A 27947-nucleotide genomic window follows, 5' to 3' on the forward strand; every position below is an offset into this window, starting at 1 on the left:
CCTCTCCTTTCCAATCCTTCTCTATGTCTGCTCGGCCAGTACGCCTCCTGGATTTCCCGTCCACCTTCCTGCCCTCGTGGGTTCTTCCCAGCACACCCGGAGATCAAATTCCCATCTTTTCTTTCGAAAGCCTAATTAAAATTCATCTTAGGAAGCTGCCCACATCCAATGACTTCCATTCTGGAAATGGTTAGCAATTTTTAACTTGTCTTTTAGCTTAAACACCTGTGTCTCGACAAACTAGGGCTATAGGAAACAACGCACACGCAGCGCACAGACGCCACGTGGAGTGACAGAAGTCAGAGGCAAAGGAGCCCAAACCGTGCGATGCCACTGACGTGAAGTTTCTGAGAGGCAAAGCTGATCTCTGGCAATAAACATCAGAATAAGGGTTACCAGAGGTGGGGAGGGGGCACAAGGGGGCCCCTGAGGTGCTGGAAACACTCTACAGGTGCTTTATCTGGATGGCAGTTGCACAGACGCATGCATATGTAAAAATTCATCCCCCAAATCCTCACGCATAGTGATGATTTGAGCACTTTACTGTCTGCATAATAAAAGTTTTTTTTAAAAATGACTCCTGGGCTTCCCTGGTGGTGCAGCGGTTGAGAGTCCGCCTGCCGATGCAGGGGACACGGGTTCGTGCCCCGGTCTGGGAAGATCCCACATGCCGCGGAGCAACTAAGCCCGTGAGCCATGGCCGCTGAGCCTGCGCGTCCGGAGCCTGTGCTCCGCAATGGGAGAGGCCACAACAGTGAGAGGCCCGCGTACCGCAAAAAAAAAAAAAAAAAAAACAATGACTCCCCTGGATTGTGCTGAAATACTACTGTGTGTGCAGTCTTATACAGAGCTACTTGGGGACTTCTAAATACCCAGGACGGGCAATCCCTGACCTCTCGGGCACACCTGGCACCTTCAACAGCCCGAGTAGATACCTGTTTCATCTTCTTTCAGCAGGGAACTCTCTTGGGCCAGCCCAGTGACCATTCTTGATTGTCAGCTTTAAAACCATCAAGGGCATGCATCTGTCTACCCGGGGCCGGTCATAAAGAACACATTCTGCTTGCCTTATGGCCTGCAGTTTCAATGAACTAGAAAAGCCTTTGAACATACCTCTCAGTAGGAGTACAATCAACATCAAATGAGGGCAGGAGAATGCCTGCCACAAGTGAAGTCCCCTCTGTAAACCATGTGGAAGGACAGCATCCTCTCCACCCCATGAGAACGCCTGGGAAGAGGATGCAGAGGGCACGTTGGAAAGAGAGCCTCTGTGGGCAGCTTCCCCCTGAGCCACCCCTGCAGCTGGATGAAGCTGCTGAACCTCTTTGGGTCCCGGTTCCCTGCTAGTGAAATGACCTTCCCTGCCTTTCTCTTACCCCAGGTGAAGTGGCAAAACACTAACGACAAAACTGCTGATACCAATGGAAAGTTTTTAAAAATTAAAGAGACATCTGTGGAATGCCTGTGTTCTAAGAACCGTCACATATGCTAGATGATTTCATCTTCACGGTAAATTGATGAGGTGGCACCTCGCCTCCCACTTCACCAATGAGGAAACTGAAAGATAGGCAGTTAAGAAACTGCCCGGGGGCACCCGCCGGCCGGTGGGGTGGGAGGAGTGATCCTCCAGGTTTTCTCCAGGCCGCCAGGTGGTCAGCACGCCTGCAGTTCTACCAGAGGTGCTGTGGCAGATTCGAACACTCGAATCGAATCAGATTAGGAGTAGGAAACCATCCAGAGCCAGAAGCCGTGGACAACCGTTCCTAAATGGCTATCTTCCTCTCATGGAGAAACAAACGAACTCCATCGGAAGCCACTGAGCCTTGGAAATCCAAGTTTTATTGGCACTGTGCTGAGTATCCAGGTCTTTCAGCTGAGAAGCAGATGTTCTGATTGTTCCAAGGTACCTGGCGTGAAACTGTATATTTTACCCTTTTACCCTCAACGTTCCCTATGACGGGTCAGACCTGTGGATTTACAGAAGTAAATGGACACAGAACTAAATCCTGCCTCTGGGGACAGGTAACTAGGCTTAGATCTACTGAACGGTAAAAACAAACAAACAAAACCCCACGAGCACTGCGTCACAAAATGCTATACGCAAGCACGAGCTTCCTAAAACAAAACAGTCCTCAGCAGATTTTGTACTGTGTTGCCCTATAAACTACTTTTTTTCAGTTACAGAAAACTGCAAACTGCAATCCAAAGGCTTTGCAGGCTTGCATTTCCATCTTCCCTGAAAGTTTAGGAGGAAACATAATTCAATTTGGTCATCTTTCTCACTTTCTGCATGGTGCCTGCCAAATGAAACATTTTGCTTGTGTGCCTGGCTCCATGATACTACCTTTTAGAGAAGTTACCACACGTGAAATAATCATCTGCATTAGATTTAGGTGGCTAGAGACTGAGTTTTTAAAAACATTTAATCTACCCCCCCTCCTGTGTCGTGCTTTGCCGTAACAATACTGATGATCTAAGAGTCTCCAGAAAGATACTCTCAATTGGGTTTGTTTGCAAACCAACAATCAACTGATATAAAATATCACCTTAAAAAGTTGCCCACGGTGGGGGGAACTGGTGGGGGGGGAACCACCAGACCTTTGCGGAGGTAAAGGGGTGGGGGGAATGGCAGAGTTATAAAACTGGACTGTGGTAATGCACGCACAATTGTACACATTTACTCAAGAGCATCTGACTGCACACTTACAGTTACTGAGTTTTACGATCTATAAATTATACCACAATAAAGCTGTTTAAAAATATGCCCAGGGGGCCTCCCTGGTGGCGCAGTGGTTGAGAGTCCGCCTGCCGATGCAGGGGATACGGGTTCGTGCCCCGGTCTGGGAGGATCCCATATGCCGCGGAGCGGCTGGGCCCGTGAGCCATGGCCGCTGGGCCTGCGCATCCGGAGCCTGTGCTCCGCAACGGGAGAGGCCACAACAGTGAGAGGCCCGCGTACCGCAAAAAAAAAAAAAAAAAAAAAAAATATGCCCAGGATTCACAAAGCGAATTCTGAGTGTTCTGAGTGTTATTCAAATTAACATGAAAAGCATTCGTTTCTCCTCCACTGCAAATGTATTTATGGTATTTGGGGGCAATACGATTTTCTTCCAAGGCAGAGTTTCTCAACTTCAGCACTACTGTCATGGGGGCCAGATCATTCTTTGTGTCGGCGGGGCTGTCCTGGGCGGTCCTGTGCATGCGCGGATGTTTAGCAGCATCCCTGGCCTGTGTTCACTAGCCGCCAGCAGCGCTCCCTCACCCCAAAATGTGTCCAGACCTTGCCAAGTATCCCCTGGGGGGGGAAACAGCTCCTGGGTAAGAGCCACTGCTCTAGACACTGAACATTGGAAAAGAAACTTGCTCTCGGGAGGAGTGACTGACAAATAAAAACACAGGCGTTCAGGACTCCCCCTAACGTGAAGGCTGGGTCTAGTGCCCCATTCGCAGCTCCCTGGCCAACGTAGGAAGCTTTTCCTCTTATGGTGGTGCCTCTGCCTGTGCTCGCTGCATATTCTACAGCCAGTGTCACTTCTAGATTATAAAACATTATTTTTTAAGTGAAGACTAATTTTCGAGTCCTGTGCCTATGTCAGTCTCTAAGTAAGGCACTCAGCCCAGAATCAAAGCAAAGTTCTCCGTAACTGCTTTGCAGCCCCTGACTGGGACACTGAGTACAGCAGCAGGCAATTTCTTTTCTTTTCTTTTCTTTTAATTCTTATTGGAGTGTAGTGAATTTACAATGTTGTGCTAGTTTCCTGCTGTAAGCAAAGTGAATCAGTTATACATAGACACACATCCACTCTTCTTTAGATTCTTTTCCCATATAGGTCATTATAGAGTATTGAGTAGAGTTCCCTGTGCTATACAGTAGGTCCTTATTAGTTACCTGTTTTATATATAGTAGTGTGTACGTGTCAATCCCAATCTCCCAATTTATCCCTCCCCCCCTTTCCCCCCTGGTAACTATAAGTTTGTTTTCTACATCTGTAACTCTATTTCTGTTTTAGCACCACGCAATTTCATTTTGCCAGCATGAACCCAACACATTTAGGTTCCAGGAACTCTGGAGAAACTTCCACCTTTGAACTTCAAGATTGAAGTCATGGTCTCCATCTTAGAGATGAAGCAATCCAGGCTCAGAGGAAAACTAAGTGACTTGTGCCCAAGACCATAAAGTGGCAGAGCTGGGATAGGAGACTAAGCCCCATGTTCTTTCTTACAGGGTATCCCCTGTAAGATACCCTTTCTTTACAGGGTATCCCCTACTCTGAGCTGCTGAGAAAACGTAGGGTGGACTAGACACCTGCAGGATGCCTCACACACAGGAGCCCATTTGAAATCCTCACTGTTAGGCTGTGAGGTGAGGGTTATTATTCCTACTTTACAGACAAGGAAATGGAGGCTGAGGTAAAGTCCTTGTCCAAGGTCACACAGCTGGACCTGAAATGTGAACTCAGGTGGCTCTTGGCCACCACTTCCTCCAGACTCCCCTCATGTAAAAATGGCCTATTTCACTAGGAAGAGTCAGTCATTGGTTTTTGGTTTTTTACTACCTAAGTTACATTTTCATTCAAATAGATGTGGATTTCGGCTACTCATAATTTACTAGGGGCTCCTTTTATAACACTAAAAATCCAGTCCTATGCACATCCGTGAGAAAAAAATCCTCTCTGCCCAGTTGTCAAGAAGTGGTCAGGGGCTTCCCTGGTGGTGCAGTGGTTGAGAGTCTGCCTGCTGATGCAGGGGACGCGGGTTCGTGCCCCGGTCCGGGAAGATCCCACATGCCGCAGAGTGGCTGGGCCCATGAGCCATGGCCACTGAGCCTGCGTGTCCGGAGCCTGTGCTCCGCAACGGGAGAGGCCACAACAGTAAGAGGCCCGCGTACGGCAAAAAAAAAAAAAAAAAAAAAAGAAGTGGTCAGGCTAAAATTTCAATACTGCTCTTCTAACAGTTAATCATTTCCTCCGTTTTCTCTTCTCTCATTCATTCATCCAGTCAATAACCACATCACCTAGGATCTATTCAGAGTGACAAACACATATCAAATAATCACACAATTAAAAATCATGATGAAAGCACCAGTTAGGAAAAGTAAGTACAGAGGGGGTTCCGAAAATTTAGAATGGGAAGGCTGGCCAGGGTTGTAAAGGACACGCAAGGAATCTGAGATTTGGAGGAAGAGCTGGGAGTTCGTTTGAAAGTGAGGCAAGGGACTTTCCTGGCGGTCCAGTGGTTAAGACTCCATGCTTCCACTGCAGGGGGCACAGGTTCCATTCCTGGTTGGGGAACTAAGGTCCCACATGCCATGCAGTGCGGCCAAAAAGGAAAAAAAAAAAAGAAAAAAGAAAGTGAGGCGAGAGGAGCTTTTGGTCCTAGTAAACAGTGTGTGCAAAGGCCCTGAGGTAGAAAGGAACCATGCACGCTAGGCCCTGAAAGGGGGCCAGAGATAGCAGTGGCCAGGCCACACAGGGTCTTGTGGACCCCTCGTAAAGAGAAATTAAGGGTCCTAACTAAGTAGGGGCAGAGCATGGTCAGATTTACATTTTTAATGATCAGTCTGGCTGTGTCACACAAGCGACCTGTGCCAGTTCAAAGAGCTCTACTCTGGATCCTGCAAAACAAGTTTGTTTGTTTCTCCCCCCCCCCCACCTTCTCTCTGGGCTGTGGTGCACCTCCCTGGCTGTGAGCTAGCTCCCTTCTTTCCCTGTTTCATTTGTGAAGTTTAAAGGACAGATCTTTTATCAGGTCTGGGACCTGTTTTCTTTCAGTAGCCCCCCCAGTAAAGTACTTCATCTCTTCCCAGAGCCCTCCCCACTCCCTAACCTCTCTATTCCCTCCAACTTGCTAAGTGGCCAGTCAGTGACAAAAGGTAGGAGCATCTGTCCTTTGGGGCATTCTTACATAGAGGGTAGAGACAAGCTGAGAAAGAAATACAGATTCTACTCTCTTGCACCTCCTCACACTCAATCAAGCGCAGTTGGAAGAAAAAAAAAAAAAAAGCAAATCTGAGATAATGTTAAGATTCCTGGATTCCCTCTTGGCCGTGCACACCCGCCTCCACCAATCCAGTGGCCGCCGCCAATGGACTTTAGCTCCCGCTGGCCCAACTCCAAGCTTTCATAACTACTTTCAGTTTCTCCACTACAAGAAGCTTCAGCTGACCGCACCCTGCCCCGCTAAGAGTCCTTAGCAGCCACTGACACTTCTTCCAGGAAGCCCTTGCTACCCCACCCACGCTTCGTGCCTCCTGCCCGTGAATGCCCTGCTCTGAGTTCCAACAGCGCTCTAAGAAAGCAGGTTCTTCAAACTTCATTGTAATTGGTTCACCCAACACATGCATGCAAGTGCATGCACACACACGGTCAGTAGCTCCAGAAGGACAGATTCTGGGGGTCACTGTCCCAGCATCTAGCACAATGCCTGGCATCCGGTTGGGAATCCCTCTAAATACTTACTGAATGAATGAGCAAATAGAAGTGGACACATTCAGAGTCTCCCAGGGGCAGGAAGAGAGACCTTAAATGAGAGAGGTTTTCCCTTCCTATAGGTTTGGTTGTGAATGTGAACATGAAACACTGAAGTTACACATTTTAGAAAAGGCGCTACATTTCACTCACGGAACTTTGAAAGGATCAAAAATATCAAAGCAGGGCACACGTGCTCATGGTTTTAGACAGGACCAAGACTGCAGGAAAGTTTTCAGACGTTAAGGTGGTAGCAGGGAAAGAAGATGCTCGTGAAGGGAACCCAATAAAAAGCCGGAACAGAAACACAGAGATGACACGGCCCCCACCTGAGCCCACCCTGGCTGCAAAATGCCACGTCAACCGAGTAACTGACCCCGTTCTTATCTCTGTACGGTTCTCCCTTCGGCCCACTACTCTCCCGGTCTTGTTCTCATTTGTCAAATGCCCTTCATAACCAATTCCTACCCCTTCACCTTTCTTAAAAGCACACTCCCCACTGGATCATTTTTGCATTCTGTCTTCAGAAACGCCAAGCATGTGGCATTACTGTCTCACAGTTTCACTTTCTTGGCTGAATTCAAATGGGATAATCTTATATTGTCCAGGTCTGAACTAGGGTCTTGCTACTTGGAGTGTGGTCGGTGGACTAACATCACATCACCTGAGTCTGTTAGAAATGCGGTCTCTCAGCCCTTATCCCAGACCTCCTGATGCAGAATCAGAATTTAAACAGCTCCCCAGAAGAGTCCTGTGCACGCGAAAGTTTGAGAAGGGCTAGGTCCTACGTTCACTCAACAAATATGTATTGAACCAGTGCAGGGTCTACAGTAGGTGTTCAACATACACAAGAGGATGTGAATGACGTGGAGAAAGGAAGTAAGATATTCCACTGAGGTTGAGAAGCTCCTGTAAATACTAAAAACAGCATCACCGGGGTGCGAGGTTCTAGCAGGATTAATAACCTTTACGCCCAAATTCAGACGTGGCCAACTGCATCTGGGTGGTGGGAACCTGGAATCTGGGAACTTGACCCTGTTTGCAGCAGGCGGGAGGAACACAGGGGAGGTGTGTGAGTGTGTATGTGTCTCTTCCCCGCTTCAGCCACAGGCCGCAGGAGCTGACAAGGCCAAGTCCCCGCCCCCCTCAGCTGTCACCCTGTCAAAACAAAGCCGCTGCTGACAGCGCAGGGCCAGCCTGCCCGCGGCCTCGGGCAGTGCTCCCACCCCGGGAGCACGGCGCCCACATCTGGATCCGCAGCTAAGGGGCGACGGGGTGCCCGGAACTGGGGTGGAGAGGGGATGGCCAGAAACGCGCGTCCTCAAACTGAGCAGTAGCGCCCGCCGCGCTGGGCCGTCACCTTGCCAAATCCTGTTTACACCCCCGAGAGGCTGGGGCAGCGTTTCAACTAAACAAGTAAAAATACAGTAATGACTGGGCTGTCACCGCGCGCCGCAGCGCCTCCGCCCCCGGCCGAGGGCGCCCGGAGCTCCAGGACCCTAGCTTGGGGCTGCGCCGCCCAGCCCGCGCATTCCGCCCCTTCGAGCTCCCAAAGCGCCGGGAGTCCGGAATCCTATTCCAGCCTCACTCCTTCCACCCAGCTCCGCCCAGTGGGACTCGGAGAGAGGAGGGCGGAGAGGGGTCGCTCAGGTTCCCCAAAAGATGTTGCCTTGGCCCCGCTCCACTCCCTGGGAGGCGCCTCCGGCGAGCTCCTACAGAGCAACAAAGCCCCAGGGCAGCCCAGGAGCTCGGAGGCGGAGGCAACTCCTTCCAAGGCGGAGGAAGGAAAGGCTCTCGGTCGCGGCGATCCCTCCTTCCCACCCGACAGCACTCTGGTCCGAGAAGCAGCTAATTGGGCGCGGGCGACAGCAGCACTTCCGCGGTGCCGCGGCCCCGGGCGGGAGAAGGGGGCGGGAGGGGGAGGGGGTCCCGCGGGCCCGGCCGCGGCCCCTCGCGCGGGCCGGGCGCCGAGCGCGTACCTTGCAGGCGGAGTACACGCCGAGTTTCTCCAGTTTCTTGGCCCGCGGAGCGGAGCGCAGCTGTGCCTTCTTCACTGCGATTCGGGCCGAGCCGCCGCCTCCCGGCCCCTCGGCCGTGCCCGCCGCCGCCACCGCCGTCGCCGGTCCGCAGGCGCCCGAGCCCCCGGCGGCGGCGGCGGCGGCGCCAGGGGAGCCCTGCGGCGGCGCGGGCGGGGGCGCGGGGGGCGGTGGGGGCAGCGCCCCGAGCCCGGCCCCCGCCCCGCCGCCGCCCGGCCCGGCCCCGCCAGCCTCGGACATGCCGCTCCGGAGCACGGCAGGAGACGCCGAGTGTCAGGCGCCGCCGCCGCCGCCACCGCTGCCGCCGCCAGGGTCTCCCTCTCGGGCTCTGGTCGCCAGGAGCGCGAGACCCTCCCCCCGCGCCCTCCCGCCCCTGCGCCCACCCCCCTCCCCGCCCCCGCCCTCCCCCGCGCGCCACCCGCCCGGCTCGCTCCGGCCGCGGCCCGCGCGCTGACGGTGGCGGCGGCGGCGGCGGCAGCTGCTCCCCCAGGAGGGAGGGGACTAGCGGCTCCGCGGCCGCCGCCGCCACTGCACACGCCCTCCCCCGGCTCTCCTCCCCGGGGCCCCGCTCGGCGCCCGGGCCGCCGACATGGTCCTGGGGTGCGGGCGGCGGGTGCCGGCCTCTCGGTATGGTTGGGGGCCAGCCCCCCTGCCCCCAGCCCCCGGCTCTTTCCCGCTGCCTGCCGGGCGTGCGCCCCCAACCCCGCGCCTGGCACCCTGCGCTCGCCCGCCAGGGGGCGAGGCCAAGCCCGGGGGAAGGGGGAGGGGGGGCAGGGGCCGGAGCCCAAGCACCTGCTGGTCGCCTGCGTCTCGGCAGCCCACCCCGCGCCCCCCAAGCTGACCCGGCGGAGGGAGGGGGCGGGGGAGGAGCGCGGGGGAGACTCCCATCATTTGTTCCTCCGCTCCATTCCACCCTCTCTCGGAACAGAGGCAACTTCCTCCACCCTAGCGGGAGCCAGAGAAAAAAAAAATATTTTTGTAAAGTACTCGTCCATGCTAATCCTTTTCTTTGTTGCCAATTCACCAAAATAAAGGCGTGATGTTTTCCATTTCTCTTTTTAGATACTTTTCCGTCCACCTTCTCTCTTTTAGCTGAGAACGCTTTCATCCTATAATCAATTTCTGGATTGCATCTGCCAGAGGAAGGAAAAGACTGTTAATCGATATTTTCTGTAATTTTTGTTTGAAAGTGCTGGTTGTTAAAAGAACTGTCGTCCCAAAAGCAGGGTCACAATGAAAACTAAGCGCAGTGAGAAAAGTTTGCTAATAGGTCTCAGCTCTGCAGAGTGGGAGTATAACCTCACTACTTTCTTTTCTATAATGTTCCATAGTTTTCCATTTTGATATCACCAGCATGCATTATTAACCATGAAAAAAAATTAAGCAGCATCCAAAAGAATGTGTTGATTTTGGCCTCAAACTTAAAAAAAAAAAAAAAGAACAAAAAGGAAAAAACTCGACTCAGCGTTTTCAACTTTGTTGAAACTGTTGCCAACTGTCGTTTTCATTGTTGATGACAATGAAGGTGGTGTTTAGTAATTCGGAGACCACGTTTCAGTTTTTTTCATTTGAAATTGTGAACCTTTGGTTGGCCTCTCTAAAGCAGTTTTTGAAAAGCGCAGCACTGTATCTCAGGACCTTTCACAAGTGCCCTGCTTTTGTAACGTGAGTCACAATTTCTATATAATATGGGTCATAATGTGCGTATTATCAAATTCTTTACATACTGTAAAGCTCTTGCCCAGCTCCGGCCAGACCGCCTGCAGAAATGTGCTTTTCCCTGGAAATATTCCCCTTCCCATCCCGTTTTTTACAGTTAATTTTCCTCTATCGTTTTTCTAGATTCTCTGTGTTCTTTTGACTTTTAATGCAAAGTGATATGTAAAAATGAACATTTTTTTTTTTAAGTTTGTAGATCCAGACAGTGACATTAGACAGCACAAAAGGAAATAACCTCTCCCAACTTGAGTCCTATCTCAAGGTCTGAAATTGTAGACTCTCTGGTTCCACCAGGACAGTAACCTGGGGCTTCTTTACTTAGCTTGATGTGCTCCGCTTTACCACTGTTACTCGCTTCTGTCTCTACTGAGGTGTTTTGCAGATTTTTATGATTCTTGCCTAAGCTGGATGGGAGTCTTAAAGACTGAGATCCCATGAACAAAGTCCAATATCATGATGTCAGCAGATATTGATAGGGGTTTAGGCTCCACAATGTAGGCATTTGTCAAACTGATGGCCCCCTTGAGATCTGTGCATTTCACTGGATAAAAATATCCCTCATACATTAAAATTTTTTGTAATATTAAAGTCTAGTTGGTGGTGCTTCTGCTGAAAGTTTAGGGGTGCAGTGTCGTGATATATGCAGTATGCTTTAAGAAGCATTTAAAAAAAGATGGAGTGGGATAGGGACGGTGGGAGGGAGGGAGATGCAAGAGGGAATAGATATGGGGACATATGTATATGTATAACTGATTCACTTTGTTATAAAGCAGAAACTAACACACCATTGTCAAGCAATTATACTCCAATAAAGATGTTAAAAAAAAAAAAAGATGGATTGATGCATCTGTGAATGCGCTAATAGGCAGATGAACAGATAGATACAAGATAAAGCAAGTAGAGTGAAATGTTAAGAGTTGAATCTAGGTAGTAGGTATATGGGTGTTCACTGTGTGGTTTTTTAAATCTTCTATGTTTGAAATTTTCATCATAAAATGTTGGGGGGGGACCCCAGCCTCAATATTAACTCACCCATCACCCCTTCCTCCCAAGCTGTCCCCAGAATTCAGGAGGCAGGCTATTTCCAGGATGTTCTGAAGCAGAAGAAAACAACCTCATTTCAACCGGCCCTGAAAACCATCACTGTCTGAATGGTGAATGGCTTGTGACATCGACTGAACATTATTTTTCATTATTTCCCTGCTCAGAGCACCCAGATGACATACTGCCTTCGGCTGAAGGCCCACAGTTTCAAGGCCTTATTCAAAGTGTGTTATGAGCAGCAGGCAAGGACAGTTCAAGGGCAAAGGATTCAGGAGGCTTGCTGCCTCTGCATAATCAGGCTGCTGTGAGCATTTAGTGAGCTCCTGTGTGCAGTCCTTTTATGAAGTGAGCACCAAGAAAAGAAAAGGCAATGTTTTCATTTACAAAGTATTCACAACTGTGAAAGGATGTCCATCTAAAATGGAAATCTCATGCATGTTCCCTGAAAAGAACGGAACTTGGAACTTAAGAACTGAGAGACTGATTTGCCCTAAAGGCTGTTATACAGAAGACCCAGATTTACCTCCTGACCAATGAAAAAGCGCCAAGAGTCTCTTCCTGTCCTCAAGCCAATGAACTTACTGCTTGGACTGCAAGCAGACTCCCCGTCTTTGCTCTCCCCCACCCCATAAATACAGCCCACCCACACACCAGCACGGTCGCCCCGTAGCTTGCTGTGGTTTGCATTTCCTTAAATTGCAATTCCCATGCTATTCCTGAGTAATCTCAATTTCTGGTAGTTCAAGCTTGCCTCAGTTTACCTCTTCATTTAGTTTAACACAACTTGCTGAGGTAAGCAAACCACAATTAGGAAAGAAAAGGCTTGGGGAGTAGGAATTGAAGGAGCAGGTTTACCCTTGGAGGTTAGTTCTGGCTTATTAATACTATAGAATAGTATGCAGCTATCACAAAGAATGACCATTATACAAATGTAGTAGCATAGGTGGGTCTCCAGGAAATGCTGCTGAATGAACCCTGTACAGTATAATACCATCTATACTAAAAGCAAACTCACACTGGCATATAAGTACAATTCTCTATGTGTTCAGTCAATGCATATAAAAATGCAAAAGCCAGAGAAAGATTTAGAAAGATATGCAGCCAACTCCTAAATGTCGTTGCCTTTACTGGGCTCCCTTGAGAGTAAAACTTCTTTCTCTCATTTTTGTATTCCCAGTGCCTCACTCAAAGAAGGTTCTCAATAAATAGTAGTAGTTCTTTCTACGTGCAAACTGGACTCTCTGCTTCCCTTGCTCTACCATGATCCCCCTCTTCATGGTAGAGTTTTAAAACTGTAAGTGCAGGGGCTTCCCTGGTGGCGCAGTGGTTAAGAATCCGCCTGCCAATGCAGGGGACATGGGTTCAAGCCCTGGTCCAGGAAGATCCCACATGCCACGGAGCAACTAAGCCCGTGCGCCACAACTATTGAGCCTGCTCTCTAGAGCCCGTGAGCCACAACTACTGAGCCCGTGTGCTACAACTACAACTACTGAAGCCCGCTCACCTAGAGCCTGTGCTCTACAACAAGAGAAGCCACCGCAATGAGAAACCCGTGCATCACAACAAAGAGTAGCCCCCACTTGCTGTAACTAGAGAAAGCCCGCCCGCAGCAACTAAGACCCCATGCAAACAAAAATAAATAAATAAAAATAAAAATTAAAAAAAAATTGTAAATGCAAACCTGATCCCACAACCCCCTGCTTGAAACCCTCCAAGGGCTTCTCATAACATTGAAAATACAATCACAACCCCATAACCTGACTGGCAAGGCCTACCTCTCCAGGCCCTTCTCCCAGGTGTGTGGTTTACTCCAGCCTAACTCAGGAAGCTTTTTCCTGCCTCAGGGCCTTTGCATTTGCTGTCTTGCCTGATACCTTCCCCCAGACAGCATGGCTGGCCCTATTCATCTAGTATCCTTTGCCTGAGATGCCTTCCCATCTAAGGAAGGAAGGATGGGGACCATCTGCTGCTACTCCAACATCTGGTACCTCTTTGCCATATTCCTTCTTACCCACCTTCTATAATACACCAACATCCTGAAGCCCACGGACGGATTGAAATTATCCCCACTGAGGATGCAGACTCTAAGGACTAGTCTGGACAAGGGGGTATCACAGCAGGTTTGGCCCAGTGTGTGGCCAATGGCTGGCATCCTTCCCTCCCAGCACAGCCACCTGCTTATTTAGAGACAACAGTCCGATGAGAATATAAAATAAAGAAGGAGGAGACAGATGTCTTAGGCTTGGGCCAACTTCCCACTGGAGAAAGTAGCTGTGATCACTGGACATTTATTTTAATAACCTCTAAAATGAAATCTATCTGTCTAAGGAAAAATTACTGGAAAACAATTATGAAATGAATCCTAGGATGGGGAAACATAAAATCTCTGTCCCTGGTTTTCAAGCATCTTTGCAATTAAATCATGATTTCCAGTGTGAGTCTTAACTATGCAGCAAATACCACTAGTGCTAATTTTTTCATTTTATTTTTAGTTGTTCTTAATAGCAATTTTCATATCTAATATGAATAGGCCTAAATGTATTTGGCTGAGCACTGCCCTTGTAAAGAGAGAGGGTTTTTTCCCTTTTGTTTTCTGTTTATAATTACTAACACATATGACTGTTTTACCAGCCTACCTACCATTTACAATGAAGGTACAAAGTAAATAAAAGAAATGGGGCTTCCCTGGTGGCGCAGCGGTTGAGAGTCTGCCTGCTGATGCAGGGGACACGGGTTCGTGCCCCGGTCTGGGAAGATCCCGCATGCCGCGGAGCGACTGGGCCCGTGAGCCAAAATTGCTGAGCCTGCGCGTCTGGAGCCTGTGCTCCGCAACAAGAGAGGCCGCGATAGTGAGAGGACCGCGCACCGCGATGAAGAGTGGCCCCCGCTCGCCGCAACTACAGAAAGCCCTCGCACAGAAACGAAGACCCAACACAGCCAAAAATAAAATAAATAAATAAAGACATCATATAAAATGATGATAAAATTAAAAAAAAAAAAAAAAAAAAAGAAATGAAGTCTCCTTCTTCTGAACTCCGGCTAAATGGCTGACTGCTTTTCTGAAGCAATATGTGAGTATCTACCTCTTTGAGCAACTTGAAAATTATGTAAGAAAATCAAATTTCCAAAGAACCAAACTTTGGTATGACCTAGATTTTCTCTAACAATCTGAATATCATGAATTTTACTAATGTTAGTGCCAAATTATTGTTTAAAATAAACGTAAGAGGGAGTCTAATTCCCTAACTCTATAAAAGTGTTCATACACATAATTTCACAAATTAAGGAAAAGATTTTTAGGACAGGTTTTCTAGTTTAGGGTCTCCTTATCAAGGGAAAATCTGTTTCCTCAAGTCCTTAATCTTAAGTCCTGGCTGGCTGACGCTCTGGGTCTAAAATCAAAGCTCAGAGTGGAGTGTTTCAAAATTTATAAAGTGGGTGCTATACATCAGCAACCACTTTGGGTGAAAACAACAAACAAACAAAAGAAAGTGTGAAGCATAGTAACATGACATCCTCCCAAAGCACAAAAATGTGTATGTTGTTATAAAATATTTCAAACACATAGAAAAATAAAGGGAGTGATTTAACTTCTGTACATTCACCAACCACATTTTCTTAATATTTTCATTTGCTGGCGAGATATATATTATTAGTTTAAGAAATCCTCCTTCCTAAGTCCCTTTATCTCAGTTTCCCAGTGCCTGCCTCCCCAGAAGTAAACACTCTAAGGCAGGCTGTATCCTTCTTGTTCATGTTTTTCAACATTTACAAAGTAAAGCCTGTAGTAAGCACACTAATTTAAAAAAATTTTTTTATTAAAGTAGAGTTGATTTACAATGTTGTGTTAGTTTCTGGTGTACAACACAGTGATTCAGTTGTACATAAATATCTATTCTTTTTCAGATTCTTTTCCATTATAGGTTATTACAAGATACTGATTATAGTTCCCTGTGGTATACAGTAGGCCCTTGTTGTTTATCTATTTTATATATAGTAGTGTAAGGTATATATGTTAATCCCAAACTCCTAATTTATCTATCCATCTCCCATCTCCTTTGGTAACCATAAGTTTGTTTTCTATGTCTGTAAGTCTGTTTCTGTTTTGTAAATAAGTTCGTTTGATCACTTTTTAAGATTCCACATATAAGTGATATCATATGATATTAGTCCTTCTCTGTCTGACTTACTTCACTTAGTATGATCATCTCTGGGTCCAGCCATGTTGCTACAAATGGCATTATTTCGTTCCTTTTTATGTCTGAGTAATATTCCATTGTATATATGTACCACATGTTTATCCATTCCTCTGTCGATGGACATTTAGGCTGCTTCCATGTCTTGGCTATTGTGAATAGTGCTGCTAGGAACATTGGAGTAAGCATGCTCATATTAATTGTCTAGCTCAATGAATTTTTATTTATGCATAGACTTGGTCATCCACCATCCAGATTGATATAACAATATATTGCCAGCACCCAAGAAGGCTTCTTTTTGCCCCTTTCTCGTCAGTACCCTAAGGCAACCATTATTCTGGCTTCATCATCATAGATTAGTCTTGTCTGTTCTTGAACTTCATGTAAATATGCCCATACAGCATGGACTCATGTCGTCAGGCTTTTTTTTGGAATACCGTTATGTTTATGATATCTGTCATGTTGTTCCATGTGCCATATGTCACTTATTTTTATGGTTGTGTAGTATTCTATTATATGACTATCACAGTTTGTTTATTCATTCTCTTGTTGATGAACATTTCCAGTTTTTTACTACTATGAATAAAGTTGCTATGAATATTCTTATAATGCCTTTTCGTTGTCGTATATGCTTATCTCTCCAGGGTATATACCTAGGGGGGACAGTTGCTAAATCATAGGGAAAGTGTATGTCAAGCTTTAATAGGTCCTGTCCCTCCCAAAATAACTGTACCAATTTATACTCCTGCCCACAGTGTGTGAGGATGACAGCGCCGCCCTCCTCATAAAGCTTTGGTACCGTCGATCTCTTTAATTTTCACCATTTTGGTGGTTGTCGAGTAGTCTATTTCTTTGTGGTTTTCATTAGCATTTGCAACATGCATAATAACATTGAGCACATTTTCATTTGCGTCTTGGCATCTAGGATGTCCATCTTTTGTGAAATAAATGTCTGTGCTAGTCTTTTACCCATTTTTTATTGTTTTGTGGTAGATTTCTAATGTACAGTCTGGATTTGAATCCTTCAATGGATATATATGTTGCAAATCTCTTAGTCTGTGACTTTCTCTTTCACTCTTTTGAGTGTCCTTTGATGATCAGAAGCTTTTACTTTTATGGGTTTGATTTGTCGGTATTTTATTTTATGTTTAGTGCTTCCACGTGTCCCATTTAAAAACTCTTTGCCCGGCCCGTGTTCGTAAAGATACTCTCCTATGCGTTCTTTGAGTTTTACAGACCTTATCTCTCACATGTACGTCTCTTTTGCAGCTCAGTCAACTACCGAGTATAATGTGAGACGGCAGTGGTCGTGGTCACCATCTTATTAAACTTTCTCTTTGTATTTTATTTCTAAACTATCATGTGAAATGTTTGGAGCAGAAGGATTGCCTTATAACATGGCCTTCTAGCTCAGTCTTTACTGAGAGTTCACTGTAATATTGCCTTTTAAGAATAGTCTTGATACTCCCATTAAAGACTGCATGCTCTTTAATTCGTTTTTAAAGCAGGATCACCCTTGGCCTCAGGCAAAAGGAGCCCCTACACTGGGGTCGACAGTTTAAAGAATTCCTTGTGCCGTAAACGCTCAAAGACAAAGTGGAAGCGGGGGCATCTCTGTCACTCGTCACTTGTCACCTGATATGAGCTTCAGACAGGGCAACCCCGTAAACCTGGACTTCACCCTTCTACCCAGCGGGATCAAGCCCTTGCCTGAGACGCACTTCCTCGCATCTGTTGTCCTTGAGCCTGGAAACAGAAGGCGCCTGCATAGGAATACTGAGAAGTTTTGCATGTGAAAGAGGCACCGTTTTGGAGTGCAGGAAGGATTTGAGTGGCAGGAATGCTTAGGTAAGAGAAAAGACAAATTAATTAACTTGTCAAATCCTCCTTCTAAGCATGAATGCAAAAGATTCTTGCATAACAAAGTATTCTTTCCCAGAGTACCAAGCAGCCGTTTTCTTGCTTCTCTTTGTGTTCCAATTCATGGTTCTGAGGATCCTCGTCAACTAGCGCCACATTCACTAACGCTGCCCAGTGTCTGAGGAACATTTTGTAATGTTAAGGAATTCATTTGACCCTTAAATGTATATGTATACAGATCTAAACATTATCTCCGGGAAGCACGAAATAGACTTTTTCATTGGCAAATAGGTGAACATTGAATGCAAAGAGTGTGAACAGTTTTATAAAATTATTTAGGAAGACGTCACTGAATTTTCTAAAAAGCTAATAAAACATTCAGCTTATTTTAATATCTTTGACTAAAAATTTGATAGTGATTAACTATAACTTCATTTTGCCTTTTAGTTTTGAAAGGGCACTTTGACTATGGTAGAAGAAAGAGCATTTTTTAAAATATAAAAAATAATTTGGATTTTTAAATTTTTTTACATTCATGTCATTCACCTTTTTTTGGATGAACATACATTTAAATTTTGTACACTTTAAATACGATTACATTTTGGCCGGGTAGTTATGTATAATTTTGAATTTAAAAAAATAAAGAAAAAAAAGTCCATGAGAAAAAAGTGCTTAAAATATTGTCTGGCAAATAATGAATATTCCATAAATATTAGGGATCCCTTTCTGCCACCCACCCTTTTCCTCTCTTGGTTTAAACTTGATATCAGATTAAACATCCTTTCCCTCCCTCTTTTTCCCACTCTCCACCCTCCAAATACAAACATACATATCCTGTTTGGAATGTGGTTGCCTTATGGAAACAAGTCTAAAATTTGGAAGAAAACAGAACCAGCAGAATTGACAGGAGACATTAGGGGAATCTAGTTGAGGCCAAATTAAAAGCTCAGTTGTTAAAGATACCCAATTCTTTTTGCAGAATTCTGACATACCACATATGTCAGGCACTGCTCAGCCTAGTGAGAAGTTTTGGGCATCTCAGAAATGTGGGTCTGACCAAAGGGAATTTAACCAATTCTTGCTAATCGTTTGACTTACAGGTTGGGCTGCCAGCCCTCAGCAAACCAAATGAAAGCTTCAGGAAGTTAGCACTGCTGGCCACATCCTCACAGCTTTAGACACACACCTGGAACGTTTTAACAGCTGGAATCCAATTTCTGAGTTGATCTATGAGAAAATCAAATTTGTTGTAGCACTCAACAATAATAAAAGAAGAATAACAGTTTGGGGGTACTTACTACATGGTAGGCACTGCGCTAATCCCTTTCTGCAAAATGTTCTATCTAACCCTTACCAGGACGTGAGGGCTATTATCTCCATCATAGAGATGAGGAACTTGGGGCTCAGAGAAGTTAAGTAACTTACACCAGACTCTCTCCTGATTTTAACCACTTTAACTTACAGCTGATGACAATGGTGGCTACTGTTTTTTTGTTTGCTTGTTTGTGTTTTTTATAATTTTTATTAGAGTATAGTCGATTTACAATGTTGTGTTAGTTTCAGATGTACAGTAAACTGAATCAGTTATACGTACATATATGTATACACGTATACATATGTGTGGGTGTGTGTGTATATATATCTAAATGTCTATATATCTATATCTATCTATATATATATCTATATATATATATATCTATACTATTTTTTTAGATTCATTTCCCATATAGGCCATTACAGAGTATTGAGTAGAGTTCCCTGTGCTATACAGTAGGTCCTTATTTGTTATCTATTTTATATATAGTAGTGTGTATATGTGAATCCAATCTCCCAATTTATCCCTCCTCCCCCTTACCCCCTGGTAACCGTAAGTTTGTTTTCTACATCTGTGACTTTATTTCTGTTTTGTAAATAAGTTCATTTGTACCCTTTTTTAAGATTCCACATATAAGCGATATCATATGTTTGTCTTTGTCTGACTTACTTCACTCAGTATGAAAACCTCTAGGTTCATCCATGTTGCTGCATGTAACATTATTTCGTTCTTTTTTATGGCTGAGTAATATTCCAGTGTATATATGCACCACATCTTTGTCCATTCCTCTGTCAATGGACATGTAGGTTGCTTCCATGTCTTGGCTATTGTAAATAGTGTTGCAGTGAACATGGGGTGCACATATCTTTTCGAATTATGGCTTTCTCCAGGTATATGCCTAGGAGTGGGATTCCTGGGTCGTATGGTAGCTCTATTTTTAGTTTTTTAAAGAATCTCCATACTATTCTCCATAGAGGTTGTACCAATTTACCTTCCCACCAACAGTGTGGGAGGGTTCCTTGATGGTGGCTACTGTTTACTGAGAGCTGACTAAGGGTCTGAACATGTGTTATAACAAATTTCATCTTTGTAAAAACTCTATAATGGGAAGCATTTAGGAGTCCCAGCTACAGATAAAGAACATTCAGCTGCAGCACCTGGAATTATGTGGAATACAGACGATAATAATAATAGGTGCAGAGTCTCTTCCCCACCTCCTCTTTTCTGTGCAGAAGAGGCTGTTTTTCATTCTAGGGCCGTACTAGTCAATATAGCTTTCTGTGGTAATGAAAATGTTTTACATCGGCACTGTCCAATATGGTAGCTACTGACCACATGTGGCCATTGAGCATGTAAAACGTGGCCGATAACACTGATGAACTAAAATTTTAATTTTCTTTTAACTAGTTAAATTTAAATAGCACACATGGCAAGTGGCTACCATTTTGGACAGCACAGCTGTAGAGGGTAAAACTGCTTTGTGGCCAAGTTCCCAACAGAGTCTAAGAGTTTCTCACACTCCACTCTTCTTTCTCTTAGCTCTACTATTGGTCAGCTTCTGGGACAGGATCCTCAGACTAAGGCACTGCTAAGAACTGAGGAAGAGGGAAAAGTATCAGGATCTTTCTTACTCCCTTTATTCAAAATGAAATATTTATAGGGAATTCCCTGGCGGTCCAGTGGTTAGGACTCTGGGCTTTTCACTGCTGAGGGCACGGGTTCAATCCCTGGTCGGGGAACTAAGATCCTGCAAACTGTGCGGGCACAGACAAAAAGAAAAAAAAAAAAAACCTAAATATTTAAGTGTGCAAACACTTATTTCACGTGTTCATTTATTTATCTAACAAATATTTATGGAACTCTCCCCACATGGCAGGTATATCTGCTTATTATAAGTCTATGCATTGGCCCCTGGGTTAAAACAGCAAGCAAGGCAAGACTGGAGAGACAGACATTAATTAAATCATCACACAAATGCATCATTAGAAACTCAAATAAAGGGAAAGTATCAGGAGTTGTGAAGGCATTTAAGGATGGAGGATTCACGTGAGGCATCGGGAAACACTTTAATTTTTTTTTTTTTTTGGCTGCGTTGGCTCTTCGTTGCTGCACATGGGTCTTTCTCTAATTGCGGAGAACAGGGGCTACTCTTCATTGCAGTGTGTGGGCTTCTCATTGCGGTGGCTTGTCTTGCTGTGGAACATGGCCTCTAGGCGTGTGGGCTTCAGTAGTTGTGGCTCGCAGGCTCTGTAGTTGTGGTGCACGGGCTTAGTTGCTCCACAGCATGTGGGATCTTCCCTGACCCGGGCTCGAACCCCTGTCCCCTGCATTGGCAGGAGGATTCTTAACCACTGTGCCACAAGGGAAGCCCTGGGAAACACTTTTCTGATGGTGCTCAAGTTCAGCTTGTGGAAGTGATGTTTTAGCTGAGAAACTAAGAATGAGTTAGAATTAACTGAGTGACAAGGAAGCAAAAGCATTCAGGGTGGAGGGAATAGCATGTACAGGCCTGAGGTGTGCAGAGTGTAGACATGATTAAGGAACTTTAAAGAAAGGGTCAGTGGGGGAATTCCCGGGCAATCCAGTGGTTAGGACTCCGCGCTTTCACTGCCGAGGTCCCAGGTTCAATTCCTGGTCGGGGAACTAAGATCCCACAAGCTGCATGCAGTGTGGCAAAAAAAAAAAAAAAAAAAAAAAAAAAAAGAAGAAAGAAAAGAAAAAGAAAAGAAAAAGAAAAAAAGAAAGGGACAGTGGGAAGAGACAGGCTGAGGCTTTCTACACAGCTTCATTTGCCATATCAGGGCTTTTGACCTTTATCCTAAAAGCAGTGGCTGGCTACTGAAAGGATTTAAGCAGAAGAGTGACCTGATTAGAAAATAAACTTAAAAAACAAAACCAAACACACAAAAACCTTGGCTTTTCACAAGGGCGTCATTGTTCCCTGTTCCTTCCTTCCCTCTCCAGCAGGCAGGCAGGTGACTTCCCCAGACACAGGGCTGCAGCTGGCTCAGGACAGACTAGAAGAGCTTGGTCCTGGGCCCAGCGGATGAATGGAGCTGAGCTGTGTTCTTTCCTCTCATGCTCTGTGTGTTCTGTGTGTTTCTGCCATTGAATAAATACTGGGTATTTATAAAAACTGTCAGCAAGCCACCCACTCCCTTTTCTCTGCCTCAGGCTCAGAAGCCCTCAAACAGTAACAGGCTGTACCAGAATCTCTGTGATATCCAGAGATCCAGCTCCTAAAGGACAGCTAAATATAACTCTCTTCCACACGCTGGTGCCTGTCGTCTCCACTTTTACGATACTAGCTGTGGAACATCCAGGAAACTTGAACTTGACGGGCAGTTTAGACCAAACCAGGGCAGAGGGGTGTCACTGGAGAGGTGGGGTGACTTTCAGTATTTTCTTTTCTGGCCACCTTTCCACTGAGCCACAGGTCACGGATTGGCCTTCAGAGGGTAGAATGACAAGTGAAAGAATTTATTCCAGTGAGAGAAAGGCAAGAAGAGTGAAAAGGAGAGGAATGACTTGTGAGTGTATTTGAACTTCAAAATAATGAAACTACAACTTCCTTCACAAAATGCAACTGTTACAGTCCTCTTCTTCCAAAATGAATTGATTTTACTGGCATCGTAGAAAAGTCACCCATTTTGCTGTAACACACTTGACCTTGATTCCCAGCTCTGCCGCTTACTCGGGGCAAGGTAACTCACCACACAGAGCTTCAGGGTCCTTGTCTAAAAATGAGTTAATGGTGCTTGTTTGCAGGGTTGTGTGGCTGTGAGACAATGTGGATGGAATGCTTAGAAATAAGCAGGGATTTCCCTGGCGGTCCAGTGACTCCACGCTTCCAGTGCTGGGGACGTGGGTTCGATCCCTGGTCCAGGAACTGAGATCCTGCAAGCTGTGCGGCACAGCCAAAAAAAAAAAAAAAAAAAAAAAAACAGAAAAAGAAAAAGAAATAAGCACTGGCTTTGTTATCCAGTAATGCATCTGTGTGTCTCTCTTCCCCATGACACCGAGCTCCTCAAGTGCAGAGAACTCTCACTGGCCTTTATATTGACTACCTACTCCTGAAAGTGTTCAAGATAAAAAATGAATTGTTGATGTAGTTATCTAATAGTGAAGGAATTCCTCTCTTCCTGCCCAAGATGGTCTATCTTCTAATTTCCTACACCCTTGACTGTTTATTTAGACACAAATTGGGAAAATAAAATTAGTGGATACACTTCCAGAAAGATAGTTTCCTACAGTGTTTCTACTTACACATACACATACATATCTTAAATTAAATAACTATTTTTAAAGCAGTTTTAGGGTTACAGAAAAATCAAACAGAAAGTACAGAGATTTCTCACATGCCCCTTCACTCCCTTTCCTCTACTGTATTAACATCTGGCAATAGTGTGGTACATTTGTTACAACTATTGAGCCAGCAATGATACGTTGTTATTGACAAAGTCCATAGTTTACATTAAAGTTCACTCTTTGTGTTGTACATTCTATGAGTTTTGACAAACGTATAATGGCATGTAGCCACCATTACAGTTTCATACAGAATAGTTTTGCTGCTCTAAAAAGCCCCTGTGCCCACCCATTTATCCCTCCCACCCCACCCACCAACCCCTAGAAACCACTGATCCTTATACTCTCTCCGTAGTTTTGTCTTTTCCAGAAGTTGTGTAGCCGGAATCATACAATATGTTGCCCTTTCAGATTGGCATTTTTACCTAGTAACATGCATTTAAGATTTATCCATGGATGCAAAGTTGGGAGGCCCACACGGCAAGGAGGTTGAGGGCAGCCTCTGGAAACTGAGGGCCACCTCCAGTGAACAGTCAGCAAGAAGCCAGGGTCCTCCATCTTGGAAATGCAAGGAAATGAACTCTGCTATCGACCTGAGTGAACTTGTGAGTGTATCGTTCCCTAGCTGAGCCTCCTGATGAGAACCTAGCCCTGACCAATATCTGATGGCAGCCTTACAGAAGACCCACCCAAGCTGTGCTGCACAGAAATCATGAGGTAATAAATATATGTTGATTTAAGTTACTAAGTCGTGGTAGTTTATTGTGCAGCAATAGATAACTAATATACACTTGTTGAGAGATATTTGGGTTGTTTCCAGTTTTTCCTGACTATCAACTATGCTAATATAACTGCTCTGATGCATGTCTCCTTGGTGCATACCCACAATTGTTTCTATAGAGCAAATTACTTGAAAGGGACTTACAGGCATAAGGCATTGGGCAAGACAGAGGGTGGCAAAGTTTTTCTGGGAAGGACCAGGTAGTAACTGTTTTAAGCTCTGAAGGCCCTGTAGTCTCTGTTGCAACTATTCAATTCTGAAATCGTATTACGAAAATGCCGAAGACAATCCATGTGAGAATGAACATGGCTGTGTTTTAATATTTCATTTGTGAACACTGATACGTGAATTTTGAATAATTTTCACATGCTACAAAATATTGTATTTCTGGTTTGTTTCAACCAATTAAAAATGTAAAAAACATTCTTAGCTTGCAGACTACATAAAAACAGGTAGAGACCAGATGGGCCCACAAGCCATAGTTTGCAGGTCCTTGGGATTTTCAACTTACAGGATAGGGCAACATTGTTTTCTGAAGTAATGGTCCTGATTTTCCCTCCCATCAGTAGTGTAATGTTTAGGAGTTCTCATGGCTCCACATCCTCGCCCATATTTGTGACATCTATGCAATATTGAGTTTTCCAATCCAAAACATAGATGAGTCTTTGCCTTTATTCATATTTTCTTTTATGTTCTTGGTAGTTTTTTCAGATGAATTTTTCCCTCATACTTATTTTGAGTTTCTTTTTTTTTTTAAACGTTCTTTTTGGGGTTTTTTTGGCTGCATTGGGTCTTCATTTCTACGTGTGAGCTTTCTCTAGTTGTGGCGAGCGGGGGCTACTCTTCATTGCGGTGAGCGTGCTTCTCATTGCGGTGGCTTCTCTTGTTGCAGAGCATGGGCTCTAGGCGCGCAGGCTTCAGTAGCTGTAGCTCAGAGGCTCAGTAGTTGTGGCTCATGGGCTTAGTTACTCCACGGCATGTGGGATCTTCCCGGACCAGGGATCGAACCCGTGTCTCCTGTATTGGCAGGCTGATTCTTAACCACTACACAACCAGGGAAGTCCCGGGTTTATTTCTAATTAAATTATTTTCTTGTTGTAATATCTAGTGGGTTCTTTTTTCTCTTGTATTTCAAATTATTTTTTGTACATTAATTATGTAATCCTCCACCTTAGAAGGTTTCTTTATTTTTTCTTTATATTTGGGCAAACATAGTACAAGTTGTCATTTTAGTGGACACATGATATTCTCAAGAATATTAAAGGCTTGGGGGGCTTCCCTGGTGGTGCAGTGGTTGAGAGTCCGCCTGCCGATGCAGGGGACACGGGTTCATGCCCCAGTCCGGGAAGATCCCACGTGCCACGGAGCGGCTGGGCCCGTGAGCCATGGCCGCTGAGCCTGCGCGTCCGGAGCCTGTGCTCCGCAATGAGAGAGGCCACAACAGTGAGAGGCCCGCGTACCAAGGGAAAAAAAAAAAAAAAAAACAAGAATATTAAAGGCTTGGGACATCCCTGGTGGTCCAGTGGTTAAGAATCCGCCTTCCAATGCAGGGGATGCGTGTTCAATCCCTGGTCTGGAAAGATCCCACATGCCGCGGGGCATCTAAGCCCACACAACTGGAGTTGAGGCCCGCGCGCGACAACGAAGAGCCTGCATGCCGCAACAAAGACCTGACACAGCCAAAAATAAATTAAAAAAAAAAAAAAAAGACAAAGTCTTAAGACTCTGAAATAGCTTTGCATCGTTTCCTGCCCACTCTTCTAGGTTGCTTTTGAAATATGTATATGTACATATTACATATGTGTGTATGTGTGTGTGTGTGTGTGTGTAAAGGTGACATGGAGCTAGGGTGGTGAGGATGGATATAGACATAAGCAGGGCCGAAAGTGAGCAGAAAGAAACAAATAGGTGAAAGTGGATCATGGGGAGAGAATTTAATGGAAATGTTTATGCAAAGGTGGTTGTGGAACATGGGGAGACTAAATAATGTTACTAAGTTAATATTAATGATAATAACAATTACGTATTGAGCATCTACGCTGTACACTGTGCTCAGTGTTTGATAGACATCGCTTATTTCACATCAACCAGCAAGGTTCCTAGTATTATCTCTATTTCACCACTGACAAAACTGGGGTCCCAAATGGCTAGATAACCTAAGAGCACCAACAAACCAGCAACAAGCTGGGATTCAAGTCCAGCCAGCATGCTCCTAAGCCTTTGCTACTTCCATTCTGCCATGTTGCCTTTCCGTGGGTCGGATATCCCGCAAGCAGCAGCATCCACATGAAGAGGCCTGGACCTCTGTGTTCGTGTTCATTGTAATGTTATTATAGCAAACAAAACAGAACAAAAACAACTACTTCATTACAGGTAAATGGTTCAATAATCTATGTTACATGTTTACACTTACTGTAGAATATAATACAGTGGTTAAAAAGAATGGGGTAGGGGGAATTCCTTGGCGGTCCAGCGGTTAGGGCTCAGCACTCTCACTGCCGAGGACCAGGCTTTGATCCCTGGTCGGGGAACTAAGATCCCACATGCCATGCAGCATGGAAAAAAAAAAAATGGAGTAGGTTGATAGGTACTGACTATAGACCTAAAAACTCATCACCCCATACTAGTAAGTGACGGGAAACATTTACAGAATAATATTATGATTATGCTGCCATGTTATTTTTTAAGATACAGAAAACAAGACTTAATGGAGTCTACAAGTGTATTCCTGTATAAAAATTCATCAAACTGTACATTTAGAATTTCTGCAACTGACTGTACGCAAATTAAATCTGAATTTCAAATTAGACTGTGTCTATGTTTTCATGCACATCCATATGAAAATACATAGAAACCGGTCTGGAACAATTTACACCCAATTTTTGGCAGTGGTAACTTTGGGGAAAGGAAGCTCTCTTCTTTTCCTCTACATACTTCTGTATTGTTTGAATATTTTAAAAAGGTGTCATTGGGTGTCTAATAAATAAATAGAAGTACATGTTTTTGTCAATAAAAGAAATAACATAAAATAATTAATCAATTCATAGACAACATTAACAGACAGCAAATACACTTTGGAAGAAAAGAAGCTACTGAGAATCCATGTAGAGATAGACCCAACGGCTTCCTTGCAAAGTATTTCAGGAATATGTTTTCTCTATTTTTGCCTCTCTGGAAAGAAGTTGATCCTAAGCCACTTTTGTAAGGAGGTTTTCCTACAACCCTAATCACCAGTGGGCCTGAGGGCTGCATGTGGAGATATGAACACTCAGCCACCCTGAGAGAGATACCTGACCCTGCCCGGGAGCTGGAGCTGACAGGAGACTCAGGACTTGCTTGAAAGAACTGCCTCAGTAACCTTCTCACACTGACGTGGCATGGGTGTGATGCAGCTGCTGGGAGTGAGCAGGCAGTACACCTGCATGAGTGGTGTGAAGGAATTATGGAATGAGGAATTCATTCTGGAGGACTTCCCTGGTGATCCAGTGGTTAAGACTGTGCCCTTCCAATTCAGGAGGCATGGGTTTGATCCCTGGTTGGGGAACTAAGATCCCACATGCCGTTCGGTGCAGCAAAAAAAAAAAAAAAAAAAAGAATTAATTGTTGAAATCTGACCTCACACGATTTGTGGAAGGAGCCGGGCAACTGAACATCTGGTAAAGGGAGCTGGAAGGACCAGAGGAGTCCCTAGCCAGTCTGAGAAACCAAGGATATCCAGCCACTGAAGTAGGACCACAGAAGTCATGCTGATGGAGGAATCTGGAGGCAGTATTTGCCTTTGGGGGTCCACCTGCTGGTGGATCTGAGGCTGCTGTTGGCAACGTAGAGGGAGTGAGGACAAGCTGGACCTGCTAGGCACCTCTGCATCTGGGGTCATCTCATTGAACCATGGCGGCGTTCAGATATACTGCCCCCAAATTCCTTTCTTGCAAGTCTAACCTGGAACCACACAGGGAAAAGCATCCTGGAAAACATAGTTTCTAACCTAACCAAGTTAATGGTGGGAGATGATTCTGGAGGAAAGGTGGTGAGTTCCATTTTGGACATGTTAATTTGGGGTTGACTGGGATATGTGCTCGTGGTGATGTCCAGTAAGGAGTCGGGCTTGTCCAATCTTCTTCAATATGCAAACAAACTGTTCTAAGACTCTAGTTCTAATCCAGGCCTGGGGTGAGAAAGTGGAAGGCCACTGTGGATTAAGAACCTAGGAACTAAAGATATCGA

General features: G+C 45.2%; 1 protein-coding gene across 2 annotated transcripts in view; it reads right to left on the minus strand.

Annotated features, from left to right (window-relative positions):
- Positions 1–8842, minus strand: part of KAT2B (lysine acetyltransferase 2B) — a 104308-nt gene extending 95466 nt beyond the window's left edge. The window contains exon 1 of one of the 2 annotated variants that reach the window (XM_082624855.1): positions 8447–8841. In XM_082624855.1, the coding sequence (XP_082480981.1) occupies positions 8447–8743 (297 nt within the window). In that variant the 5' untranslated portion in view covers positions 8744–8841. Of the gene's footprint in view, positions 1–8446 lie in introns of both variants that reach the window. The other variant, XM_082624856.1, reaches the window with a different exon arrangement.
- Positions 8843–27947: the final 19105 nt, after the last annotated feature.

This window comes from Mesoplodon mirus (genome assembly GCF_964341445.2).
Source record: "Mesoplodon mirus genome assembly, chromosome: 6".
In the NCBI taxonomy this organism is placed as follows: domain Eukaryota; kingdom Metazoa; phylum Chordata; class Mammalia; order Artiodactyla; family Ziphiidae; genus Mesoplodon; species Mesoplodon mirus.